The sequence below is a fragment of the Salvelinus alpinus genome, chromosome 1 (assembly GCF_045679555.1).
Source record: "Salvelinus alpinus chromosome 1, SLU_Salpinus.1, whole genome shotgun sequence".
Classification (NCBI taxonomy): domain Eukaryota; kingdom Metazoa; phylum Chordata; class Actinopteri; order Salmoniformes; family Salmonidae; genus Salvelinus; species Salvelinus alpinus.
This window is the reverse complement of record NC_092086.1, coordinates 34,166,945-34,194,139: the sequence shown is the minus strand read 5'-3', so window position 1 is coordinate 34,194,139 and position 27,195 is coordinate 34,166,945. Positions and strand designations below refer to the sequence as shown.

Here is a 27,195-nt window from a genome sequence, read left to right as displayed (position 1 = left end):
ATACATTCCAATATTCAACTACTTCTATTTTCAAAGAAAAACTATCAAAATAGTTACTTCAAAATGTCTTTGAAAGTAAGTGAAATACCCTAAATAATATTTGAACCCCCATCTGTTTCATATGTATTTTAGCTACTATAGCTCTTCTCAAGTTTGTGAGGGGAGGAGATGTGTTTGCAGTTGTTATAGCATGGTTGCATCTGCAGTTAGGTTTGATAGGGAGCTCTTGTGTTCTGTGATTCAAACAGGAGCACAACGCAGTAAGGAGAATCAAGGGGAAACGCAATGTATTCACTTCAGATCACATGACGACTAATGGCTCGTCTTAGGTCATTGTCACTGCCCTGTCTCTACTAACATGAAGCCTGTGGTCTTATAATCAGGGAGGTTCTTTGTCAGTTTTACTTACTCTCTCAAGTTGAAATGTGCAGCTTTATATTCGCCTTGGTTCCTCTGTGGATATACCTTCATTGGCAAGGAAGCCTCTAAAGGAAGGGGAGGGGAGTGACAGAGAGGGTGCAAAAAACTGCAGCAGAAAGAAAGAAAGAGGGATAAAGGAGTACAGTGAAAAAAAAGCTATCCAGCAAGTTTACAAAGCTACTGATTATTCCCATGGCCCACCTGGAGATGTCATTTTGCTGTTTTGTGCCAGGTGTAATTTTACCCCAGCAGAAGGAAGGAAGGAAAGGAAGGATGTAATTTGTAATTTGCTGTTTGAAAAGAGCTGGCTCATGAGTGTGAAACATCATTATCCTCTGTCAGGCTGGCATGGCTGATGTGGATTGGCAAAATACAGGTGTGCTAAGCTTGTAGCGTCATACCCAAGAAGACTTGAGGCTGTAATCGCTGCCAAAGCTGCTTCAACAAAGTACTGAGTAAAGGGTTTGAATTCTTATGTAAATATGATATTTCAGTTTTTTATATATAATAAATTAGCAAAAAATTCGAAAAACCTGTTCTTGCTTTGTCATTTTGGGGTAATGTGTGTAGATTGATGAGGGGGGGAAATGTAATACATTTTAGAATAAGGCTGTAACGTAACAAATTGTGGAAAAAGTCAAGGGGTCTGAGTACTTTCCGAAGGCACTGTAAGTGTTTGGATATGGTTCCTGAAAGGGCACAGAGGCAAAGAAAGCGCCAGGCAAGTTCCCATTAGTGTCTCATTACAGACTTTTCAGTGCAATCAGGGTCTGTTCTAATGCAAAGTTAAAATCCTCAAGAGTCCTACACAGACCACCTGTCACTATTATAATCACTCAATGTGCCTCCTCAAAGTGAAGCATACAATGCTCGTAATCACACAGGTGCACTTGAGATATCTAGGAGTTTTATTAAATTAAATTAGTACTAAGTTGGAGTCATGCAGAAAATGAATTTCCCTTAGAGACATTTAATTTTGACAATTCAACATAATTTATTTTTAACTGTTCAATGGCCTTGTAAGTATGACTCTCAGATTCTCAAATTGTCTCTATTAAAGTCACGCCAGTATTCATCCCTGTCCTATTACAACTGATTACACAATCTGGTCTCAGAGCATGTCGAATAATTCTGCACGTAAATCCATGACACTCCATTTAGTATATGTTTAGTTTCGTATGGTATGCATTAATTTGTTGATGTCCATCACCCATTTCGTATGATATGTTACGAATTACAATTCGTATTATGTCACAAATTTGCAAAAAGGTCAATGTTACAAATGTGCAAAACATACAATATGTTATGAATTTGCTAAAAGTATGATATGTTATGAATTCTAGCTAGATGGCTAACGTTACCTAGGTTAGGGGTTAGGGGTAGGGTTAAGTTTAGGAGTTAGGTTAAAGGGTTAAGGTTAGGGTTAGGGGAAGGGTTAGCTAAAGGGGCTATGGTTAGGGGCATGCTAAGTAGTTGCAAAGTAGCTAAAAAGTAGTAAGTAGTTGAAAGGTTACTAATTAGCTAAAATGCTAAAGTTGTCCGTGATGAGATTCAAACTAGCAACCTTTGGGTTGCTAGACATTTGCGTTATACACGCACCCATCCACCCCAACTTAAGTAATCATCTGTCTTATGTACCCATACCAAACGTAACGTATGATACAAATGTGTGTGCCCTGGATTTAAATGTACTATGTTTCATCTAGTCTATGAGACCAGGCTGGATTACATAGATCTAATACGCAAGTACTGTTTGCTTACAAACGTTTGAACCAGTCTTCAACTTAATATCTCTCATTCTTTGCAGATGGCATTGAAGCTGAATACTCATTGCTCCTCTATGACATCATGGCTACAGTCTCTGCCCCCTCCTCTCCCTCTGTCCTCCACCACCTCCTTGAACTCAACTTCTCCTCCTGCCCCTGTCCATCCATCCAGACCCTGAATGCCACCACACCGCCACCCCCCATCAACCCTCCCTCCTTTGGATTGTACTGTTTCACCATGACCCTGGGTGGCCTCTCCAACCTAAGCGCCCTGGGCATCCTGGCCAAGTCCTATGTACGCTTCAGACATCGGGCCAAAGCTCCGTTCCTGCTGTTAGTGGGGGCTCTACTGCTAACCGACCTGGCTGGTAATTTGATCCCTGGTGCCTTTGCCCTCCATCTGCACCTGGGTCAGAGTCGGAGGCACAGGGTGGCTGCAAGAATGCGTGACACCACCGAGCCTATCGGGATGTTCTGCCAACTGTTCGGTGCCAGCTTGGTGTTCTTCGGCCTGTGTCCTCTATTACTGGGCAGTGCCATGGCCGTGGAGCGTTGTATGGGCATTACCCAGCCCCTTCTCCACTCTGCCCTGATCACGGTAGCCCACATGCGTCTGGCTGTCCTCCTGCTGTCCTCCCTGGCCCTGCTGCTGGCCGGGCTCCCCCTGGTGGACGTGGGTAGTTACACAACCCAATTCCCTGGTACCTGGTGCTTTCTGACAGTCCACGGGCCGCTCTCCACGGCTGACGCCAGCCTGGCCCTCACCTTCTCCGGCCTGGGGCTCACGGCGCTCAGCCTCTCCCTGATTTGTAACACCCTGAGCGGGCTGGCTCTGCTGCAGGTCAGGCTCAGCTCCCAGGGCATCAGGACAAACACTACAGCAGCACCAGGACGATATGGAAGAACCTCCTCCTCTCCCCTACGCTCGCTGGATGTAGAGATGATGGCCCAGTTGACAGTGATCACGATGGTGTCCTGTGTGTGCTGGAGCCCCTTTCTAGTGAGTAGCTAGCGCCTCCACTAACATTTGACCTTGTTTATACTGTAGATGGTTTAACATTGGTAGCTTGCTTATCGTAGACAAGGCTTTTGCTTGTTTAAACACAGACACATAAGTGTTTCTAAAATGAATAGTAGATTACAACATATTCACCTCATGGATTCAGGCCCACCTCATATACAGTGTGCCTTTCAGTGACCCACAGTGGCTTTTCTGTCCACCATCACCAGATCTCCATCTCTCTGCTGGTGGGTCAGTTCTGTCGCGGCGGGCGAGGCTCCAGCCACACGGTACGTCAGTCAGAGAAGCTGGTTCTGTTGGGCCTCCGCATGGCCACCTGGAACCAGATCCTGGACCCCTGGGTCTACATCCTGCTCAGACGGGCTGTGCTACGCAGGGTCTTCCGCGTCCTCCAACCAGACTCCAGGTCCACCCTGACACAGAGCAGCTCCTGCACTACAGCCTCACGCAGACAGGGGATCGGACTACACTGACCCATGAATGTGTGTAAAGATATTCCCATTTGTGGATACACTCTCTGTGATGAACTGAGTGAAGAGAGAACTAAAAAACACCAAGTGAAACAGGTTTGAGATGCTGCACATCGATGCATAGGCCTACAGTACAAGAATGTGGACATATACTCATAGCAGAAGAGCAGTTGGCAATCATGGGATAGTCAACTCATAAACACATTAGAGATGTTTCACTTAGTTTGGTGACCTGTAAACACCTGCAAGCTTTTCAGTCTCTAATTTGTACTACTGCATTTGTGTTGAAAAGCTAGTAAACAGAGAAGAAGAGGCGAAGCGAGAGGGTTTACTCCGCCCAAAATCTTTCCATGAAAATAAGACCACGAATTGAAGAATTTTTGAATGGTCAATGAGTGTCAAATTTGGTCAACAAAAAAATGTATTTGCTAATTTGCTAAGTGAGGCTTATTTGGTCGAATATACGTTTTGTAATGGTTAGGTTATTACACGTGGCATTTCGGCAACTTTGAAAAAAGTAATTTAAATCAGAGTTATGCCTGTTGTTCACACGCTTTTTCTGCCCTCTCATTGGCTAGAATGGTCCCACCTGATCTCGCCTCCCACACCTGCTTTCCATCTTTGAGGACATGTATTTCCATTGTTAGATCGGCCACTTGACTGTCTTGTCAATATAATAGATCATCTTTGTTGTAACCCACCAGACTGTAATGTTTATGTTCACTTTAAATGGCCGCATGGAATTGCTTCCTTGTGATTCAAAATAAACAGGTGCTCCTTCACAAAGTTTAATTTCAACATTTGTAGAACCAATTAGGCTACTGTAGGGGTCAAAACTATTTGACTCATAAGGAAAGTATAGCTTACCTGAGTGCCTCTGTATGACAAAGTAGAGAAAAAGATCAGGGATTTTTTTCATCACACACATACATCGTTTCAGTAGGATATCTGTATACAGTACACAGTATTTGTCTGAATGTGATTTAATATTCTCAATTTGTAGCAGCACCTGCAATCATTGGTCAACTGGATGAAGTGAACCTGAAACAGGCGGGTCAAGAGGCGGATTCCCCTTCGTCATCATAACATCGGCCAATGGGATTGAGTCGGTAATTCGATGAGGAGCTAATGGCTGAGTTCACAGAGAAAGGACGATACTATTTGGGCGGTGCTGTTGGTGGTCGTCGCAATGCAATAACATTCAATATGGAGTACATAGTACTGTGATTCTTATATTTCGGCTACTACAAATAGATAAGTATCCATTAACTGTCTAGTCATTCCATCATTTAGTGAATCTGTTTCGGAATTCTTTAGAGCGCGTAGGCTATGTATTTGATGCATTGTTACATGAGAGGCGTTGTTCTGATAGCAATTTTGTGCGCTGACAGTTAAACTGTCAAACTGTTGTAACATTTAGATACGTATTAATGTAGCAATATTTCAAATGATAAATGTTATCCTTGCAACGAACTCAACAGCGTGTGGTGGCGATTCTAATTTGTATACAAGCCTGGTAGTGGCTAAAGCGCTATTGAACGTTTTGTAGAATACTCGGTAAACTTACTAGGTGAAAGGTTAGGGACATCGCTCTCAAATAGTTCGTCGTCGGGTCGTGTATGATCATAGGTAAGAGACTAGGCCTACGCTCTGTAGGCAGCGCTGCATTATATGATAACATTTTTGCACAGTGCATTTTAACTAGCCTGCCTAAAACAACAAATAAATCATGGTTCTAACACCAACTATACAGTATGTAATCCTATAAGCCATGCTATAAGGTCGAGGCTACCTCGCATTTCACTGTTGAAATTAGTCAAGTTAGGTAGTCATTTACAGTCAAGTTAGTCATTTTTATAAGAGAGACTGGTCCAAAAGCACTATATATTTTACCTTTCTGTCATCCACTGCCACGTGTTGTACACCCTCTATCCTTACCCCTCTGCCATTGCATTTTAACACCATGCTGTAGGCCTGTCTTTCACTTATCCCACCCTTATAACCCTTTGAAACTCCTCTCCTCCACTGCTAGGATGCGCAATGCGGTGAGTGCCTCTTTGTGTCTGGGATCGCTGGGTCTGCTGCGTCTCTTCGGGGTCCCCTGGTCCTGGAGCTTAGCAGCAGGCTTCGGGGTCTTTCTGGGCACAGGTGGTTGGAAGTACCTCTACATCGTAGTCCGTACTGCCAAAAGAGACCTAAAGTGAGTGCCTTTAATTTCTTAAAAATATGTAGTGTGCTTGCGTCAACTTCTACTACCATAAAAAACACATTTAGACTGCTGAAGCAGGCACACACATTTTCTTCAGGAAATGTACATTTTACTAGTTAGTCATCATCACTATAGGTAATGGTAAAATAGTAAGATTCCCTCCCTAATCTCCCTCTCTGTACTCCTTCCAGTGGCCTTTACGTGTTGTTACGAGTCAAGATAGCCTTGTGGCACCACCTACGGCGCAACAGCAATATCCCCTCCATCTTTGCCCAGACGGTTAAGCAGCACCCAAATAAACCCGCCCTCATCTACGATGCCACAGGAGAGACGTGGACCTTCACCCAGCTGGACCTGCTGTCTAACGCTGTGGCCCAATGGGCTCTGGCCCAGGGCTGGACCCCAGGGGATGTGGTGGCCCTCTTCATGGAGAGCCGGCCCTTGCAGGTGGCCCTCTGGCTAGGCCTGGCCAAGGTGGGGGTGGAGGCAGCACTCATCAACTTCAACCTGCAGAGGGACGCTCTCCTGCACTGTGTTGGAGTGTCTGCGTCCAGAGGGATCGTATTCGGAGCCGAGCTGGCTGGTGGTAGGTGGGATTCAGAGATGGAGAAATTTGGGGTCTGTATTCACAAAGCGTCTCAGAGTACGAGTGCCGATCAAGGATCGGGTCACCCCTCTTATTCATTATGATTTAAAAGGCAAAACGGGTCCTAAATCAGTCAATGCAGGCTTCTTATTGCAAGCATTCCAAAGATAATTTCCAATGTTCTGATGGCCTGTTGCAATATTCCATCTCAGAATTCTGTCTCTGTACATCTGGGTGGGTCAACTGTCTGGCAACAGTCTTACGTCTGCTTATTTCAGACATCTAACTATCATTATAAAGCGTTCCAACAATTTTTTTCTGATGGTCTGTTGCAATATTCCATCTCAGAATTCTGTCTGTTGATTCTGTCTGGGTGGGTCGACATTCTGTCTGGCAGCAGTGTTCCGTCTGCTTATGTCAGTATTCTGTCTGGGTCATGTCTGGGTCAACAGTGATGTTCTGTCTGCTCATTTGTTTTGTTGCATTTTATTGTCAACATTCTATGCATAATTCATCAGTACACTATCTTTCTTGTAATTATGATTTGTCTCTTCCCTTGACCAGGTAGTTAATCGATAACTACCTTTCAATTCTGTATTCACTCTCCCAGTGAAAGTCCCCTTCTGAAATATCCTGTGGCTCTCTACTCTCCGTCTTCTATCCCTCTCCGTCTTCTATCCCTCTCCGTCTTCTATCCCTCTCCGTCTTCTATCCCTCGCCGTCTTCTATCCCTCTCCGTCTTCTATCCCTCTCCGTCTTCTATCCCTCTCCGTCTTCTATCCCTCTCCGTCTTCTATCCCTCTGCCTCAACTCTTCTATCCCTCTGCCTCAACTCTTCTATCCCTCTGCCTCAACTCTTCTATCCCTCTCCCTCAACTCTTCTATCCCTCTCCCTCAACTCTTCTATCCCTCTCCCTCAACTCTTCTATACCTCTCCCTCTTCTATCACTCTCCCTCTACTCTCCCTATCCCTCTTCTATTCCTATTATCTCTCCCCCGTCATCTCTCTCCCTTCTTTCTTTCTCCCCCTTTCTCTCTGCCTCATCTCTGCCTCTATTTCTTGCACTCCTCTATCTCTTTGTCTCCTCAGCCATGTTGGAGGTGAGCTCATCCCTGAGCCCGTCGATGGTGCGGTTTTGTACAGGAGAGCTCAGTGTAGACTGTCTGGCCTCCCTGGCTGCCCAGAATCTGGACTATATCCTGGCCTCTGCCCCTACACTGCCCCCTCCTCCCTGCATCCCACACAAGAGCTTCAATGGTGAGTGTCCTCCTTCCCCTCACATCTTATTGTTCATCCAGTCTCCTATAACTTACAGATACCTGTGGCTGGACACTTATTTTGAAGCATTTCAGAATGTAATATTGTGTATAACATCATAATGCTACACACTACTATGCTCTCTTGCTGCCAAGGTAACATATACCTCACAATCTCTGGCCAGTCTCCAACAAGATAAAATGTATCTCGCCATATGTAAAACAGTTTAGCTAGAGTCCACAACTATCTGCTAATACCCATCTCACATTGACAGCTTAGTAGGTCAGAGCTGACGGGTAAAATGAGCCCACAAGAAAAAAAAATATCTGTATGCATGGAGTGTTTTTCACATGAATATTCCACTGTCATCCTAACTTTTTCAAGTGAAATAAAACAGTTCAGTCACTTTTCCTTGTCACTCACTGTCTCGCTCAGACAAAGAGCTGTAATTACCAAGACTAACTTGGAAGCTCTTTCCCTAAGATGATCGATCCATCCCAATTTCCTGGTGATTTTGTATTCTACTCAGTCCTGGTTATTTTTTGGTATGCGTGTCACAGATTCAATCTAGGGCAGATGTGGCTTTGATTGACAGCTCCAGGTGTCAGCTGAGCTTTGAGTAAATAATGTGTTGTTAGTATGAACTTATCTCCAGAGCAGATTAACTTCTCCTCACATACCCTCAGCCAATTCCATGTATTTTATTTATTCCAGTACTAGCGTACCTGATTTAACCTGTCAACTAATCATCAAGCCCTTGATTAGATGTATCAGGCCTCCTGAGTGGCGCAGCGGTCTAAGGCACTGCATTGCAGTGTTAGAGGCGTTACTGCAGACCCTGGTTCGTTCCCAGGGCCGTGATCGGGAGTCCCATAGGGCAGCGCACAATTGTTTAACTTGGGTCAAATGTTTCGGGTAGCCTTCCACAAGCTTCCCACATTAAGTTGGGTGAATTTTGTCCCATTCCTCCTGACAGAGCTGGTGTAACTGAGTCATGTTTGTAGGCCTCCTTGCTCGCACACGCTTTTTCAGTTCTGCCCACAAATTTTCTATAAGATTGAGGTCAGGGCTTTGTGATGGCCATTCCAATACCTTGACTTTGTTGTCCTTAAGCCATTTTGCCACAACTTTGGAAGTATGCTTGGGGTCATTGTCCATTTGGGAGACCCATTTGCGAACAAGCTTTAACTTCCTGACTGATGTTGCTTCAATATATCCACATAATTTTCCTACCGCATGATGCCATCTATTTTGTGAAGTGCACCAGTCCCTCCTGCAGCAAAGCACCCCCACAACATGATGCTGCCACCCCCGTGCTTCACGGTTGGGATGGTGTTCTTCGGCTTGCAAGCCTCCCCCTTTTTCCTCCAAACATAACGATGGTCATTATGGCCAAAAAGTAATTTTTGTTTCATCAGACCAGAGGACAGACCAGAGGCTTTTTTTTATGGCGGTTTTGGAGCAGTGGCTTCTTCCTTGCTGAGCGGCCTTTCAGGTTATGTTGATATAGGACTCGTTTTACAGTGGATATAGATACTTTTGTACCTGTTTCCTCCAGCATCTTCACAAGCTTCTTTGCTGTTGTACTGGGATTAATTTGCACTTTTCGCACCAAAGTGCGAAAAGGAGATCTCTAGGAGACAGAACGCGTTTCCTTCCTGTACGGTATGACGGATGCATGGTCCCATGATGTTTCTACTTGCGTGCTATTGTTTGTACAGATGAACGTGGTACCTTCAGGTGTTTGTAAATTGCTCCCAAGGTTGAACCAGACTTGTGGAGGTCTACAAGTTTTTTTTTTTGATGTCTTGGCTGATTTCTTTTGCTTTTCCCATGATGTGAAGTAAAGAGGTACTGAGTTTGAAGGTAGGCCTTGAAATACATCCACAGGTACACCTCCAATTGACTCAAATTATGTCAATTAGCCCCTCAGAAGCTTCTAAAGCCATGACATCATTTTATGGAATTTTCCAAGCTGTTTAATGACAGTCAACTTTAGTGTATGTAAACTTCTGACCCACTGAAATTGTGATAGAGTGAAATAATCTGTCTGTAAACAATTGTTGGAAAAATGACTTGTCATGCACAAAGTTGAAGTCCTAACCGACTTGCCAAAACTATAGTTTGTTAACAAGAAATTTGTGGAGTGGTTGAAAAACGAGTTTTAATGACTCCAACCTAAATGTATGTAAACTTCCGACTTCAACTGTTTATATTTATTTATTTTTATCAGGTGTACTAGAATGGGAATAGATTGAATAAGTGGAACAGGCTGGGAGTACTCAAGGAGAGGTTTGGGAAACTTTCTCTAGGGTATTGCTTAGTCAGTCTCAGGCGTATCCGTGGGCAGCCCAATCAGTCAACTGGCCATCCCGGTGAGTATTATGGAGATGCTGGGGTTTTGCTAAATGGGCTATCTGGGGTCTCTGTGCTCTCATTTAGGACAGTGTGAGTGGGTGTCCGCATCTTGGTTTGCGTGGGTACCAGTTACCACTTGTCTCTCTGTGGTTGTGAGTAGAGGTCGACCGATTAATCGGAATGGCCGATTTAATTAGGGCCGATTTCAAGTTTTCATAACAATTGGAAATCGGTTATTTTGGATGCCGATTTTTTATTTTTTTTTATTTTTATTTTTATTTTTTTTCATTTAAATAATTTTTTAAAATTTACACCTTTTATTTAACTAGGCAAGTCAGTTAAGAACACATTCTTATTTTCAATGACGACCTAGGAACGGTGGGTTAACTGCCTTCTTCAAGGGCAGAACGACAGATTTTTACCTTGTCAGCTCAGGGATTCAATCTTGCAACCTTACGGTTAACTAGTCCAACGAGGAGCCCGCCTGTTACGCAAATGCAGTAAGAAGCCAAGGTAAGTTGCTAGCTAGCATTAAACTTATCTTATAAAAAACAATCAATCAATCATAATCACTAGTTATAACAACACATGGTTGATGATATTACTAGTTTATCTAGCGTGTCCTGCGTTGCATATAATCAATGCAGTGCGCATTCGCGAAAAAGGACTGTCGTTGCTGCAACGTGTACCTAACCATCAACATCAATGCCTTTCTTAAAATCAATACACAGAAGTATATATTTTGAAATCTGCATATTTAGCTAAAAGAAATCCAGGTTAGCAGGCAATATTAACCAGGTGAAATTGTGTCACTTCTCTTGCGTTCATTGCACGCAGAGTCAGGGTATATGCAACAGTTTGGGCCGCCTAGCCCATTGCGAACTAATTTGCCAGAATTTTACGTAATTATGACATAACATTGAAGGTTGTGCAATGTAACAGCAATATTTAGACTTAGGGATGCCACCCGTTAGATAAATACGGAACGGTTCCGTATTTCACTGAAAGAATAAATGTTTTGTTTTCTAGATGATAGTTTCCGGATTCGACCATATTAATGACCTAAGGATCGGATTTCTGTGTGTTATTATGTTATAATTAAGTCTATGATTTGATAGAGCAGTCTGACTGAGCGATGGTGGGCACCAGTAGGCTCGTAAACATTCATTCAAACAGCACTTTGGTGCGTTTTGCCAGCAGCTCTGCTGTTTATGAATTCAAGCCTATCAACTCCCGAGATTAGGCTGGTGTAACCGATGTGAAATGGCTAGCTAGTTAGCGGGGTGCGCACTAATAGCGTTTCAAACGTCACTGGCTCTGAGACGGAGTAGTTGTTCCCCTTGCTCTGCATGGGTAACGCTGCTTCGAGGGTGGCTGTTATCGATGTCTTCCTGGTTCGAGCCCAGGTAGCGGCGAGGAGAGGGGTGGAAGCTATACTGTTACACTGGCAATACTAAAGTGCCTATAAGAACATCCAACAGTCAAAGGTATATGAAATACAAATCGTATAGAGAGAAATAGTCCTATAATAACTACAACCTAAAACTTCTTACCTGGGAATATTGAAGACTCATGTTAAAAGGAACCACCAGCTTTCATATGTTCTCATGTTCTGAGCAAGGAACTTAAACGTTAGCTTTCTTACATGGCACATATTGCACTTTTACTTTCTTCAACACTTTGTTTTTGCATTATTTAAACCAAATTGAACATGTTTCATTATTTATTTGAGGCTAAATTGATTTTATTGATGTATTATATTAAGTTAAAATCAGTGTTCATTCAGTATTGTTGTAATTGTCATTATTACAAATAAATAAATAAAAATCGTCCGATTAATCGGTATCGGCTTTTTTTGGTCCTCCAATCGGTATCGGCGTTGAAAAATCATAATCGGTCGACCTCTAGTTGTGAGTATCAGTCTCAGTGTTGTAAATAGAATGTAATGTTATTTAACCTTCCCTTCCTCTCTCCATCCTCCCCTGCTTCCCTCTTCCCTCCCTTCCTTTTATCCTTCCTCCACCCTCCCATTTCCCCCCTGTCCTTTTCTTCACCCTCCTTCTCTTCACCCTCTCCTCTCTCCATCCTCCCCCACAACCACCAACCCCAACAGATCGTCTGTTCTATATATACACCTCAGGCACCACAGGACTCCCTAAAGCTGCCATAGTGGTGCACAGTCGGTGAGTCTCTTGTCTGGTGTGTTTCTGCGTATGGTAATTCCCAATGCTATAGCATAGCTTAGCACCCACTGCATTCATGTATTTGATTATTGAATCCTTTTTGTGTTGTTCTATCTTCAGGTATTACCGTATCGCTGCTTTTGGCTACCATGCTTTCCGCATGCGCCAGGATGACATCATCTACGACTGCCTTCCCCTCTACCACTCTGCAGGTGTGTGTCTTCTCTTCATCCATCTCTCTGTCTTATCACCTTCCACCGTCTTTCAGGAGTCATTTGTTTTGGTCTGACAGTGTGGTCCTGATTCTCCTCCTCCAACCTGTCACCCTCACTTGGCTGTCCAATGTTCTTCTCCTTTACAGGTAATATCATGGGTGTAGGCCAGTGTCTCATCAATGGACTCACTGTGGTGGTGAAGAAGAAATTCTCAGCCAGTCGCTTCTGGGAAGATTGCATCAAGCACAACTGCACTGTAAGTAGAAAAAAGCTTATGTATCCTTCTATGAGCATAGGAAGAACATCCTGACTCTTGAGTGGTCGATGTGCAGCTCTAAGATTTTTGATTGAAACCCGCATTGAATTTAAATCTGATGTCTACGCTGTTCCCCATCCGTCCACTAGGTGGTGCAGTACATAGGGGAGATCTGTCGCTACCTGCTGTCCCAGCCGGTGCGCCCATCTGAGAAGGGTCACCGGGTTCGCCTGGCGGTGGGGAATGGGCTGCGTCCTAGCGTCTGGGAGGCCTTCACCGAGCGCTTTCGGGTGGCCCAGGTTGGGGAGTTCTACGGAGCCACCGAATGCAACTGTAGCATCGCCAACATGGACGGCAAGGTAGGGGTCATGGGCAATGTTGTCAACTGCTTCAATCAACAAGTATGTAAATAATAGAGAGCAATATATTTTTGCTAAAGACTGCAACTTTTATAGAGCCACAATACAATGTGGTGTACCTCAAGGATCTATTCTTGGGCCATTATTATTTCTTATTTCCATAAAAGGATCTGTGGTATCAAATACTTTTTATGTCTTCTCCACTGACAAGGTGGGAGCTTGTGGGTTCAACAGCCGCATCCTGCCCAATGTGTACCCAATCCGCCTCATGAAAGTGGATGAGGAGACCACGGAGCTGGTGAGGGACAGGCACGGCCTGTGTGTGCCCTGCCGTCCTGGTAAGTAAATGGGCACCGATATCAAAAATCAAAATTTTTAGACATGATATCGATATATATAGGACTTTTACAAAGCCAACTGTGTGAATGTTAACCTGGGTAACTGTAAAGCATGTTGTGAAAAATGTATGTAAAAAGGGATTCATAACTACACTTGGATAGATTGACCTCTCCATGTACGACTCCTCTCTTCAGGGGAGCCAGGGCTGCTGGTGGGAAGGATCAACCAACAGGACCCTCTACGGAGGTTTGATGGCTACGCCAACCAGGACGCCACCAGGAAGAAGATCGCCAACAGCGTCTTCAAGAAAAATGACTCGGCATATCTGTCAGGTAAACCCACAGGCCCTTAGTGTGATTAAACAATAATTATGAGTTAATGTTTACTTCGATTATCATACTTGGAATTAATGCTATTATATCAGTCCTTATCTTTACCACAATGTAATGTGTCATTAACTCACCTTTCTCTACCTCCTCCCAGGGGATGTGTTGGTGATGGATGAGCTGGGCTACATGTACTTTCGGGACCGCAGTGGGGACACTTTCCGCTGGAGAGGAGAGAACGTCTCCACCACCGAGGTGGAGGGAACACTGAGTGGTCTGCTGGGCCAGGCCGATGTGGCTGTGTATGGGGTAGCTGTACCAGGTGAGATGACGTTCACATTATGTGCACCATGTTACATGTATGATAGTGACAGGAGGTGAAACCAGGAGTTACTCTCCACTTAAAGGCCCAGTGCAGTCAAAATTCAGTTTTTTCTGTGTTTTGTATCATTGTATAGCTGATGAAACAAACTCTGTAAAAGTGTTAACAAAATTGACCAGTGCTATTTCCTGATAGTTGCTGGTTGAAAATATAATCTACACAGGAACTTCTAATCAGCAGGTTTTGCATGGGTGGAGTTTCGGCATGCCTGGTGACAACACCAGGTGGTAATTATAGTTAATCAACCAATAAGAGTTCCAAACCTCTCTGCCAGTAACAGCTAGTTTTCAGTTGTCTCCTCTCCACTCAAACCACTCCCAGGCAAAATTCTTGCTTGAGAAATCGTTTTTTGCTAAAAAAAAAAAAAAGAAGCTTTTTTTTTTAATGTAAAAATATCACTATTGTACTTAATTGTTACCTAGAAATTATTTGATATTGATGTAAAAACAGCTGAATTGGGCCTTTTAAATGTTGATTTGACAGCATTGTCCCTGTTAAATAAATGTTACAATCGGCCAGTCAACAGGGAGGTTGAGTGATTAGGAAGACTTGTCTTTGGCCCTTTGCAGCATGGTGTTGTGAAAAGCCTGACGTGTATGTTTGTCTCCCCGTAGATGTGGAAGGGAAGGCAGGGATGGCTGCCATCGCAGACCCAACAGGGACATTTGACTGTGATGCGTTCCTGCGAGAGGTCCAACAGGCCCTGCCTCCTTACGCCCGCCCCGTGTTCCTACGCATCTCCCCACAAGTAGACACCACAGGTGAGTGGACTGGACACAAGGCTAATTCTAATGTGAAATATCGATCAATTGTATTTTTTATAAGGCCTTGCATGAAGCGTCTAATGCTCATTCCAAGAAATAATCAAATATATTAATGACCTATTTTCTTTGTTTCCCTCCTCCTAGGTACCTTTAAAATCCAGAAGACCCGGTTGCAGAGGGAGGGATACGATCCGCGCTTATCAACCGACCAGATCTACTTTTTGAACTCCAGAGCAGGGCGTTATGAGGCTGTGAATGAGGAGCTACACAGTGCTATAGTGGAGGGTAGAATGGCTCTATGAGATGGACTACTTTAAGCTGGGTTTACACAACACGTTTATGAGGCTGCTTTGAGTCAGCTTGTTGTAGCTACGTTAAATCTAATCACATAACTGTTTTCGCGAGACACGGTGGTATGGACAATCCTCACGACCAAGTGAGGAATCTTGTAGTGTGTGACCCCTGTCTGTGCCACATTGTTAGGATGGCACCACTATGTTGGCAAGACAACAAAATACTACAGGAAAGACGGTGGTTTAGTGCGAGAGGCTCAGCCATGTTATGATCTTGAAAGTCATGTAGTGCACACCCGGCTTTAGGAAAGTGACTGTCGAGGTGTCAGATACTGGAGACTGATATGCTGGAGTGGAAAAGCCTTATCATGCCGTTATAATGCATTGTAAGACTTGTCATAAGCATGCATGACCCCTTATGATGTCTTATCAACTCATAATGATCCTGTCTAAACATCCGGCAATTTTTTGTCAGTTGATATTTTCATACGTTGTGAAAAATAACATAGTATTATCTGTGCTTAGAACACGTTATAAAGCATTACACCTGCAGGCTTTAAGTAGTGTTATTGGTGAAGTCTCCATGTATTAGTGTTTCTCCCTACACCAGCCCCCTGGATCTAGTCTAGATCAGGGGACCGAAGGGCTACTGATCAATCAATAGGGAAACCTTAGAACTGTTACAAAACCATGTTTTATCAATAACGTCCAAGGACAAGGTTGGATGAGGGCTTTTTCCCCCTTTTTTATGTCTTCATTTGTGTTTCTTAGTTTAGCCAAATGAAAACGTTCAAGCCCTCAACACTACAATGCACATAGAGTAGAGCAAGTTTTCACTTGAAACCAGGATGTCTGTTACAATGACAGCATTTGTCTGTTTGTTACAATGAGAGTGTAAAAGAGATGAGAGCTGGGACTGAATATACCACAGTCGTTGAGATACCAGTCTCTGGAAGAAGATGGTGTTCCAGGCTATTTGCTCCCAACCTTGTAATAGTAGTGTGCCACCATGTAAAGAACAAAATAGTGAACAGGTTTTTAGCAATAGTTGCGTGTCCATGTTGGATGAGGTGTTGCTGCCTGTGTGCTAGTCGTATGATAGAACATGTCACAGCTGAACATGCCTCTTATTCCAAACACTAACTGTAGGAGTTTTGATTGCGAGATTACATTTTTTTTAATGTAAAACTAAACCTGATTACGTAACATGTTTGAAGTAATGGATGATATGCACTGACTGACCACTCAGGTTCACACACATTGATATTATGTGCCTTGTGGGAACCCTGTGGAAGCCCTGTGTGTCCTGGAACTATTGGGGGTTTATGCTTAACCTGACTAAGGAACTCCAATGCATAAGAAAGAACGTTATTTAAACAATATCTTGAAAATCTGTCAATTAGTCAGCGATCATGGATTCCCTATTATTATGTAATAAAGCAATTTCTCAGAGTAATATTGTAGATAGAATTGATTGGGAACATTATTCTAGCTCTCCATTTTCATACATTTGTTTAGGTGTAACTCAAAATAAAGGTTTGTAAAAGACACCAGTGTTTTACTTTGTGATTCAGAACGGCTCTGACATTCTAGGACAAACTTGTATCTTTTTAGGGCTGCTAACTAGTTTCAGGTCTACCTATTTCAAGACAACATGTACACTGACTGTCCAAAACATTAGGAACACCAGCTCTTTCCATGACAGACTGACCAGGTGAAAGCTATGATGCCTTATTTATATCACTTGTTAAATCCACTTCAATCAGTGTAGAGGAGGAGATGGGTCAAAGAAAGACTTTTATGCCTTGAGACAAATGTGTATATGTGCTATTCAGAGAGTGAATGGGCAAGATAAATTGGGTATGGTAGTAGGTGCCAGTGGCACCGGTCTGAGTGTGTTTAGAACTGCAACGCTGCTGGGTGTTTCACACTCAAGTTTCCTGTGTATATCAAGAATGATCCATCACCCAAAGGATATCCAGCCAACCTGACACAGCTGTGGGAAGCTTTGGAGTCAACATGAGCCAGCATCCCTGTGGAATGCTTTCTACACTTTGTAGAGTCCATGCCCTGACAAATTGAGGCTGTTCTGAGGACAAAAGGGGTGCAACTCAATATTAGGAAGTTGTTCCTAATGTTTGGTATACTCGGTGTATATCATCTGTAGACACAATACTCACAAACATAAGACCATTACATGCTTTATTCCAGACTGTCCCTTCCAAGTGATCAGCCTTCATCATCTAGGACTAGGTGGTAAACTCAACTGGATCTATCTGCAAGTAACTGAGCCTCCGCTGCTTGTTAGTAATGACCCCCCATGGAGCCCTCTAGAGCACCACAGCAGCAGACAGCCTGACAGGCAGCAGTCTCAGAGGGTGTTCCTTACAGGCAGTGCAGAAGTAAGGAAACACCCGGGGTGAGATGAGGTCTGTAAACGTATAGAGGGGCGTCCTCTCCCGGGGGTCAAAGAAGGTCACCTTGCCCCTGTCCATGTCCAACACTACCCTGATGACTTGGGGCTCCTTCCTCATCATGGTCAAGGGCGCCCACGGTGCCGTGCACGCCTTGTGCTCGCCGTTGCGGAAGCGTATAGTCCAGAAGCCCTCGGCTGGCGTCAGCACGTGCTTGCCCTTCCTGTTGATGGACTCGCTGGCCACGCCTACCACCCAGTATGTGTTAGCCTTTACCTCTACCTCCCAGCTGTGGCGGCCAGAGCAGAACCCCTCAGAGCCCAGTAACTCAGCACTGATGTCAAACCTCTCGGGGTTGTTTGGGAGCTTGAAGACCTGGGAGCAGCACTGGACCACGGTCAGATCCTCAGACAGGATGAAGCAGCTAGCGGCTGTGTTGGGGTCCAGAGTCACAGGAGCTGGGGAGAGAGGAGAAGAGATGAGCCTCAAATGGAAGACAGAGATGATAGAAAGGGCAGAACTGAGATTAAATTAAATATATGGAATAACTTTATTTCCTGTGAGGAAAAAGTACAGTCACTTCTACCGACTCATATTTGATTAATACTCACTATATTGAATGATGCTCTTCATCTTGTCCCAGATGTTGAACTTTACAGAACCCAGGTGCTTTGCCACATCAATCAGAGTTCCAGGAATCATCTTTGGATCCAGCGGCATATGCCAGGTTCTGGAATGACGACATTCAGTGATGAGTCATATCCTGTCTATTATTCCAGCGAAAATATATCTTCTTTTACCATGAAATTGATGTATGATGGATTGTATCATATTTATTGCTATTTTGTGTCAAAGTACAGTTCATTTTAACATGATGATCTGTTTTTGTTAAAGGTAGACTCAGTGAAATGACATTGCCACGAGCAGCACCGCAGATATTGCGATAAGCGAGATGCAAGACTTTCACACAGTCATACACAGTATCTATGTGTGCATGAGTTCGCTTCATGTGGTTAGAGCGCGGTAGGGACCAAAACAGCTAAGAAGTATAGCCTCGCGCTTCAACGCTCTTAGTTGTTGTATGCCGTTTACTTTGTGCACCTGCGTCATATCGCTGAGTCTACATTTAAAGGCTCTATTCAATCAGTTACGCTTAAGCCAACATCCGCATAGCTGTTGTTTTGGTGGTGTCAGAGGTGGAACTGTGTTAGAGCTGTTAAATACACAAGCGGCTCCTGGCATTATACCTAAAGTGGACATTGCTGTTGGCTGCACGGAGTCGCCTTGTTTACAATTTCGAATACTGGAGTTTGAGATGTAATCTACACCTGAATTAGGCTGATACAAGTCCTTATTATTTAGTTTTATGATTTTCTATTTGAGTGTCATTATTTCTATATTGCCTAAACTTTCTCATTTTAAACTTTCAACGTGAGTGGGGGGGTGTGTGGCTTTGTGACTTTGATCAAGAGCATCTGCTCACCATTTTGACAGCTCCAACACAGTTACACCTTCGACACCGCCAAAACATCAGCAATGCAGGTGTTGGCTATCGCTGGTTAAAGATTGATCTGATTGATTCTAGGCCTAAGTTAAGATAATAATTGAATCTGGAAACACACATTAGCCTTAGATGTGTCTGCCACATTCACTAGCTAGATGACTGTTTTCATTGGTATATTATGGGCACATGATAGTGAGGCAGTATGGGTCTCTGTCTATTTTTGTATTTTGCCTCTGTTAGCTCATGACATCAACCCATGGGTCAAACGAATGGCTATTCCTGACTCCACTTACCTCTTGATGATATCCTTGTAGTTCTGAAAAGCAAGTAAATGTATCACTTTTAGATGGACAGCTACAATATTCCACATGCATGTTATGTTTCTATATTTTTGTCTTTATTTTGCTTTGGGAATTCCCTTTGTACTGTAAGTAGGGTTTAACTTCATACTATGTATACCTGTAAGAATGGGATGTCCTGAGACCTCATCTCTTCCTCTACGGTTCTGATGGTGTTTGAGAGGGACGTCAGTTCGTTGGACATCTCCTCAATCTTCTCCTTTAGAAGCAGACTCTTCTGATCCTCCTCTGCCTTCAGAACATTCAATCTGGCTGCCTCCTCATCTCTCAGGAACTGGCGAAGGGTTTCAAACTCATCCTTTATCTGCCTTTCAGTATGCTCAACCTGGTTCTGGAATTAGACATGTTTAGACATGAAAGACCTGAAACACTCAATGAACCCAGGTTACATTACTGATGATGGTTCCATGAGCGTTAGAAGATGTATTGATCCAGAAAGGACGCCATCAAAATCTGTTTAAAGTGCTAGAAATACAATACCCCACCTTGATGTGCTCTGCCGTTTGATCACAGACGACCATGGCCTTCTTGAACAGCTGCAGCTTCTCCTTCAATGGGGTCAATGCAGTCTTGAGTTCCTCCTGGAATGTAATGGCAAGATATTTACACTTTAACACATACTACAGGGTCAGGCTGGCCATAAGCCAGGCTGTCAACAGCACAATGTGTTGGTTTCATCTGTCAGGTACCGCTGCATCGCAGCCCCATCACAGCATTCAGCTGCATGTGTAAAAGTTCCCAATACCCCCTTAACTGGAAGATCCAGATCAATTGATAGCTGGACCTAGCTAATGCCACTGCAACATCAATAGAGTCTGGATCATGTGACTGAGTGACAGAGAGGGTGGAGACGATGATGAAACAAGAGACTACACACAGATTCAGAAAGTCAACGTGCCAAAGCAATGTGGAAAGTTTGGACATTGAGTTTTCTGCATTGAGGCACACTCAAGCTCATGATCCATGCTCTGTTGATGTTGTCTGAGTATTAAATTCTAACATTAAAAGGTTTCTTGTTCCTAGAACAGGGTCAAAGACAGCTGGTGGGCCAGGGGAGGAGGGGAATGTAGAGGGGTACACTTGAGAGACCTGGGATCTGGTTTCATTCCTCCCAGGGGCCCAAGCATTGACCAACCCAACATATGAATCTATTAATAGAATGATCAACTTTTCCAAACCCCCCTGTTAACCATCCCACTGTGTCAAAGATGGTTTCTATAACACACACGTTTTTACAAAACAAAAGTGTCAAACTAAAAACTTAAAAAGTAATATATTCCTGTTCATGATGAAAGAAGTGCTGCTGGTTTAGCGACTTGTGAAAGTTTTGGGCAAGTTATTTGACAATGCGGGCGGTAAAGGATGGCAGCCGGAGGTTAGAAGAGACTGGACGTACAGATGAAAGTTAGTTTCCCTCTGACAAGCAAAGTTAAGAGTGAGGGTATGGCTGATGAGAGACACATTCAGTGACAGTGACACTGACGGCACAGTGAAGACAACCAAGGTTGTGTTCGCCTACCTTACAGTCGTGTGCACCTTCCCCAATGGGGTAGAGCCTGTGCCCCTTATGTACCGCCGACGTCTGGCACGCAGCACAGATGGGCTGCAGATCGTCCAGACAGAAGAGTGAGAGTGTCTCTCCGTGTTCCTTACACCCCATAGGGTTATTCCTGCTGCTCATCTCCTTCCTGAAGGACTCGCAGGTCTTCTCCAGAATGGTGTTTACCACAATCTCAGTCATGGAGGAACGTCTCCAGCATAGAGGGCAGAAGTGGCAGTCGTCCTCACCATCCTGGTTACTCCAGCTGTCTTGAAGGCATGTTTTACAGAACCTGTGTCTGCAGGAGAGCACAACCGGCTGGTTGAAGATAATTCCACAGAGGGGGCAGGAGAGATTGTCTTCGCGGTGCCTGGATGCCATTCTGCCTGTCAGGTTTTTAAAACAGGGCTGGAGCAGCAGCAGGGTCAGATAAGGTTACTATGCTCCTCCCACCGCTGTTGCCGGGGTTCTCTGGGGTCTACCTCAATTAAACTTGAATGCTGAAAGGAAATGAATATGTCCATAGGGCTTCCATCTGCTTGAGTAGTGGATATGCAAATAAACACCTCCCACTGCATGATAAATCACAGCTATCCACCAGATATCTTTGAAGGAAGACCAGAGAGCGAGTGATAGTCCTATTTAATTGATGCAGTGTTCTGAGATCAGTGTTGTTGGAAAGGGGGGAGATTGGCACGTCAGAGTGATGATGCAAGGGGATCTGCCTTATACAGCCAAAAACATTTTGATGAGGGTGATGCAATAATCATTTGATCATTTAATAAGTCACAAGACTGGTGGGGCCAGTGTATTCCATAAGAATGATACGGTCCATCTGGGACGTCTGGGAAGAAACACAATAACCAAGAAAAGATGGGAAGACGGTGAGTATTAATAGATGGAGAGAATGTATTAGGTGGGAGGGAGGAGGGTAAGAAAATACCCCTCCACTGACCCCTGCAAAGTTTTCCACAGTCCAACTTAGCCTTGACTAAGTGCTGGGTCTAACATTTGACAAATCCCTGTCCTAAAAACAGCCCAGGGTCCAAGATGTCTTAAAATACTAAATTGTTGTACAAACGGGCCATAATCTACTCTTTTCTATTTTTACCTAAAAAAGTCCATTTAAGTCACTGTAAATTACTATCCTGCATTTGTTGGTAACACTTTACCCAAAGCCTACAGGTATAATGCATTATGATGTGGTTGTAATGCATTTGTAAGACCTATATGTGTCTTAAAAGGATAGTTTGCTTTTTTTAAAGTTTAGCTCATTTTCAACCTAGGGTGTTGTTGTTTCTGGATGTTACTAAATAACCAGCAAGCTCATTTAAAAACGGTTTGGTGGAAACAACACCCTAGGGAAGTTGAAAATAAGCCAAACTTAAAAACAAAAGCAAACTATCCCTTTAATGTATTCATTTTGTTGTTCTGTCCAGCTTTCTGGTGCTTGATGCTCTCATTCAAATCAGAATCATGGGTTTTATAAGAGGAACATCAAAACAGCAACACTTTTGGGCACACTTAGGGACTATTTATTGGGGACGAAGTCATTAAAGTTTAGTGGCATTTAGCTGAGTGTGCATTCTGGTTGCCGAAACTATTATTATAGTAACCTAATAGTTTGGGTAGTGGGAGTTAGCCCACAAGGATCAACTCCTGCACTGGGAATAGATTTAAACACTAAATAGATTTGCTGTCGCAGCTTACCTTGCAGTCCACCACTGCCTCAGCTATTGGGTACACTTTGTGATCCTTATGGTCAACTGACCAATGATAATCACAGATAGGCTGCAGGTCTGTGACACAGAAGATCTTCAGTTTGTCCCCGTGTTCCGCACACGTTCTCTGAGGACCTCCAGGGTAGTCGATAATGCACAGAGGACATATTTCAGAACCCTGCTGCTCCCAGAACTCATCCAGACAGAGATTGCAGAAGCTACAGCCACGGGTATGACAGCTGAGAACCACGGGAACAGAGAAGACCTTTCTACATACAGCACAGGAGAGATCATCATCCTCCAGGAGAGTGGAAGCTTTGGCCTCCATTCTCCCACAGAGCTAGAGCTGGACTCCGGTATGCATCTATAATAGGCCGCAGTGGCTCAGATATGGTTACGCTGGCCTGTGAGCCTTCGCCCCTCTGACATTTATTTTACTCCAAGCTTTGTAAATCAAGTGTGAACTTTATAGTGACATTGAATAGCAGCCCAAGTGAATATCTACAGTGCCTTGCAAAAGTATTCATCCCCATTGGCATTTTTCCTATTTTGTTGCATTACAAACTGTCATTTAAATTGATTATTATTTGGATTTCATGTAATGGACATACACAAAATAGTCCAAATTGGTGAAGTGAAATGAAAAAAATGACTTGTTTTAAAAATAAATTAAAAATTAAAAACGGAAAAGTGGTGTGTGCATATGTATTCACCCCCTTTGCTATGAAGCCCCTAAATAAGATCTGGAAGCAACCAATTACCTTCAGAAGTCACATAATTAGTTAAATAAAGTCCACCTGTGTGCAATCTATGGGTCACATGATCTTTGTATATATACACCTGTTATGACAGGCCCCAGAGTCTACAACACCACCACCAAGCAAGCGGCACCATGAAGACCAAGGAGCTCTCCAAACAGGTCAGGGACAAAGTTGTGAAGAAGTACAGATCAAGGTTGGGTTCTAAAAAAATATCAGAAACTTTGAACAACCCACGGAGCACCATTAAATCCATTATTAAAACATGGAAAGAATATGGCACCACAACAAACCTGCAAAGCAAGGGCCGCCCAACAAAATTCACGGATCAGGCAAGGATGGCAATAATCAGAGAGGCAACAAAGAGACCAAAGATAACCCTGAAGGAGCTGCAAAGCTCCACAGCAGAGATTGGAGTATCTGTCCATAGGACCACTTTAAGCCGTACACTCCACAGAGCTGGGCTTAGAGAAGAGTAGCCAGAAAAAGACTTTGCTTAAAGAAAAAAATAAGCAAACAATAAGCAACATATCTCCCGGGTGGCGCAGTGGTCTAGGGCACTGCATCGCAGTGCTAGCTGCGCCACCAGAGTCTCTGGGTTCACGCCCAGGCTCTGTCGCAGCCGGCCGCAACCGGGAGGTCCGTGGGGCGACGCACAATTGGCATAGCGTCGTCCGGGTTAGGGAGGGTTTGGCCGGTAGGGATATCCTTGTCAGTATGTAAAATGTAATAAAATGTATGCACTCTACTGTAAGTCGCTCTGGATAAGAGCGTCTGCTAAATGACTAAAATGTAAAATGTAAATGTAAACACATTTGGTGTTCGCCAAAAGGCATGTGGTAGACTCCCCAAACATATGGAAGAAGCTACTCTGGTCAGATGAGACTAAAATTGAGCTTTTTGGCCATCAAGGAAAACGCTATGTCTGGCTCAAACCCAACACCGCTCATCACCCTGAGAAAACCATCTCAAAGTGAAGCATGGTGGTGGCAGCATCATGCTTTGGGGATGTTTTTCATCGGCAGGGACTGGGAAACTGGTCAGAATTGAAGGAATGATGGCTGGCGCTAAATACAGGGAAATTATTGAGGGAAACCTGTTTCTGTCTTCCAGAGATTTGAGACTGGGAATGAGGTTCACCTTCCAGCAGGACAATGACCATAAGCATACTGCTAAAGCAACACTTGAGTGGTTTATGGGGAAACATTTAAATGTCTTGGAATGCCCTAGTCAAAACCCAGACCTCAATCCAATTGAGAATCTGTGATATGACTTAAAGATTGCTGTAGACCAGCGGAACCCATTCAACTTGAAGGAGCTGGAGCAGTTTTGCCTTGAAGAATTGGCAAAAATCCCAGTGGCTTGATGTGCCAAGCTTATAGAGACATACCCCAAGAGACTTGCAGCTGTAATTGCTGTAAAATATGAATAGTGAATAGTTATGCACGCTCAAGTTTCCATTTTTTTGGTCTTATTTCTTGTTTGTTTCACAAAATATATTTAGCATCTTCAAAGTGGTAGTCATGCTGTGTAAATCAAATGATACAAACCCCAGAAAATCTATTTTCATTCCAGGTTGTAAGGCAACAAAATAGGAAAAATGCCAAGGGGGGTGAAAAGTTTCGCAAGCCACTGTAATTTGTGCCAAAAGAGAACCTGAACTGGAAAATTATTATAATTTGTGATTATAATTAACTACCTTTTGAGAAGAATATTATCACCTCGGACAAAATTTCAAAATTTCAAAATCAACTGAGGGTCTCCAGAGTGGCGCAGCGGTCTAAGGCACTGCATCGCGGTGCTAGAGGCATCACTACAGACCTGGGTTTGATCCCAGGCTGTGTCGTAGCCGGCCGCGACCGGGAGACCCATGAGGGGGTGCACAATTGACCCAGCATCGTCCAGGTTAGGGAAGGGTTTGGCCGGCCGGGATGTCCTTGTCGCATCATGCTCTAGCGACTCCTTGTCGCCAGCTGTACGGTGTTTCCTCTGACACAGTGGTGCGGCTGGCTTCCAGGTCAAGCAAGCAGTGTGTCAACAAGCAGTGCTGCTTGGCAGGGTCGTGTTTCAGAGGACACGTGGCTCTCGACCTTCGCCTCTCCCAAGTCCGTACGAGAGTTGCAGCGATGGGACAAGACTGTAACTCCCAATTGTATATCATGAAAATTGGGGAGAAAAAGGGGTAAAAAGTACAACAAAAAATCAATTGAGATCAATTAAGTACAGAGACTCCAGCTACTATGCAAATGTACACCAGCGCAGACACTGGGACGCTTCTGATTCCCAGGTACTACTGACACATACACCCACACACACACACAGCCATCCAATGACAGAGACAATCAACTGAGCCCACATATGGTGGTTCATCCCACCCTACAATATAGCTGAATGACTGAAGAGACTGACATGGGGCTGAGGTTAAAAAATGGGTGTTACTGCCCAAACTTTTAAGGTCCTCAAAATGTTGGATAAATGATGCATGAGACATAAATAGCCTTATCTTTAGGCTATTTTACAACTTAATGTTAGATGGTTCCTAACCCTGAAAGTAGTCTATTAGCCAGGTGAAACTATAGTCCATGGTTTGGATTTCATTAAACAGTCACTACAAACTTCAGCTAAGATTAGCCACCGCTAGCTAAAATTCAATAGAATGATTGAGGCAACAGCATAATTTTCTAAAGTTTTTTGACCAAATCACATTAAAGTAACATCAAATTAAGTAATGGAGTTAATTTCAGTTGATTTGACTTTGAAATGTAGAATATTGCACAGTTGCCCCTATCACTCCCATCTAGCGGTGGCTCAAGTTTGCACCATAGATTGTGGTTTCTCTAAGCCCATGTACTACTTTCAGGTTAAGGAACCATCTAACATTAAGTTGTAAAACACTGAACTTATCCTTTAAGGTTATGCAGATGTCTGTGAAACAGACCATAACAAACTACTCCTTTAAGCATACCTTGTAGTGCTCCAGTGCCTCTTTAATGGGATACACCCTGTGGTCCAGATACTGCCCTGTTAGAGGACACTCAGAAAAGATAGGCTGCAAGTCAGTGACACAGAAGAGTGACAGTCTGATCCAATGTTCCTCACACTATCTCTGTGGAGGTTTCTGAGGAGGTCTTTGATGATGCACATAGGACATACTTCAAAGCCCTGCTGCTCCCAGAACTCATCCAGACAGGGTATGCAGAAGCTACAGCCACAGGTCTGGCAGCTGAGGTCCAATGAGACAGTGAAGACCTCAGTACATACAGCACAGCAGGAGAACACGTGTTCCTGGAGAGTTTTAGCCTCCATTCTACCTCAGAGCTGGAGTTGAATGTACGGCTCTTTACTGCATGCATGTGTCTATAACAGGCTGCAGTTGCCTCAGACATGGTTACAGTGACCTGAACCTAAGATTTCACCCCTCTGACACATTTTTCTCCAAATATTTGTAAATCCAGTGTTATTGAATGTGGCATTGAATGGGAGAAGGGGGAATCCACAAGTGAACAGTTAATTTGCGCAGCAATTTTTTTATCTACACATGAACAGAACATTATCACTTCACAGAAAAAGTATATATCAACTGAGAACAATTTTACATAGGATGACCCCTCTGAAGAGTAGCATGCACATCCCTTCTGATTCCCAGGTACTGATTCCCAGATACTGATTCTCTCTCTCCATATCTCTAGATCTC

At 43.7% G+C, this 27,195-nt stretch overlaps 3 protein-coding genes across 5 annotated transcripts; 2 read left to right on the top strand and 1 right to left on the bottom strand.

Moving 5' to 3' along the window:
- Nucleotides 1-2,233: 2,233 nt before the first annotated feature.
- Nucleotides 2,234-3,763, top strand: LOC139573931 (prostaglandin E2 receptor EP1 subtype-like). The gene is made up of 2 exons (XM_071397936.1): nt 2,234-3,186; nt 3,417-3,763. The coding sequence occupies exons 1-2, from the start codon at nt 2,269-2,271 to the stop codon at nt 3,678-3,680; spliced, it is 1,182 nt and encodes a 393-aa protein (XP_071254037.1). The 5' UTR covers nt 2,234-2,268; the 3' UTR covers nt 3,681-3,763.
- Nucleotides 3,764-4,809: 1,046 nt separating this feature from the next.
- Nucleotides 4,810-16,755, top strand: LOC139573912 (long-chain fatty acid transport protein 1-like). Of its 2 annotated transcripts, none has more exons than XM_071397900.1 (13): nt 4,810-4,931; nt 5,704-5,877; nt 6,078-6,472; nt 7,563-7,730; nt 12,202-12,271; nt 12,392-12,483; nt 12,633-12,742; nt 12,892-13,101; nt 13,313-13,439; nt 13,635-13,772; nt 13,924-14,088; nt 14,763-14,909; nt 15,057-16,755. In XM_071397900.1, the coding sequence occupies exons 2-13, from the start codon at nt 5,711-5,713 to the stop codon at nt 15,212-15,214; spliced, it is 1,947 nt and encodes a 648-aa protein (XP_071254001.1). In that variant the 5' UTR covers nt 4,810-4,931; nt 5,704-5,710; the 3' UTR covers nt 15,215-16,755. The 2 variants fall into 2 exon arrangements, with proteins under 2 accessions (XP_071254001.1, XP_071253992.1); XM_071397891.1 differs by having other exon boundaries at nt 4,867-5,306; nt 5,710-5,877.
- A 635-nt stretch (nt 16,756-17,390) lies between these two features.
- Nucleotides 17,391-23,122, bottom strand: LOC139573920 (zinc-binding protein A33-like). Of its 2 annotated transcripts, none has more exons than XM_071397923.1 (6): nt 22,733-23,122; nt 19,968-20,063; nt 19,583-19,813; nt 19,417-19,439; nt 18,231-18,349; nt 17,391-18,077 (listed from the first exon to the last, which is right to left on the bottom strand). In XM_071397923.1, exons 1-6 carry the CDS (start codon nt 23,069-23,071, stop codon nt 17,536-17,538), a joined length of 1,350 nt encoding a protein of 449 aa, XP_071254024.1. In that variant the 5' UTR covers nt 23,072-23,122; the 3' UTR covers nt 17,391-17,535. The 2 variants fall into 2 exon arrangements, with proteins under 2 accessions (XP_071254024.1, XP_071254016.1); XM_071397915.1 differs by lacking the exon at nt 22,733-23,122 and adding an exon at nt 21,002-21,490.
- Between the last annotated feature and the right edge of the window lie 4,073 nt (nt 23,123-27,195).

Bases quoted from the DNA above. Each gene is read 5' to 3' on its own strand.
- LOC139573912 (XM_071397900.1), top strand. From the start codon at position 5,711: ATGCGCAATGCGGTGAGTGCCTCTTTGTGTCTGGGATCGCTGGGTCTG. The intron at 12,272-12,391 runs GTGAGTCTCTTG...TTCTATCTTCAG, and splicing joins GCCATAGTGGTGCACAGTCG to GTATTACCGTATCGCTGCTT. The intron at 14,089-14,762 runs GTGAGATGACGT...GTCTCCCCGTAG, and splicing joins GTATGGGGTAGCTGTACCAG to ATGTGGAAGGGAAGGCAGGG.
- LOC139573931 (XM_071397936.1), top strand. From the start codon at position 2,269: ATGGCTACAGTCTCTGCCCCCTCCTCTCCCTCTGTCCTCCACCACCTC. The intron at 3,187-3,416 runs GTGAGTAGCTAG...CACCATCACCAG, and splicing joins TGTGCTGGAGCCCCTTTCTA to ATCTCCATCTCTCTGCTGGT.
- LOC139573920 (XM_071397915.1), bottom strand. From the start codon at position 21,403: ATGGCATCCAGGCACCGCGAAGACAATCTCTCCTGCCCCCTCTGTGGA. The intron at 20,064-21,001 runs GTAGGCGAACAC...ATTACATTCCAG, and splicing joins AAGGTGCACACGACTGTAAG to GAGGAACTCAAGACTGCATT. The intron at 19,814-19,967 runs GTGGGGTATTGT...GTCTAATTCCAG, and splicing joins AAACGGCAGAGCACATCAAG to AACCAGGTTGAGCATACTGA.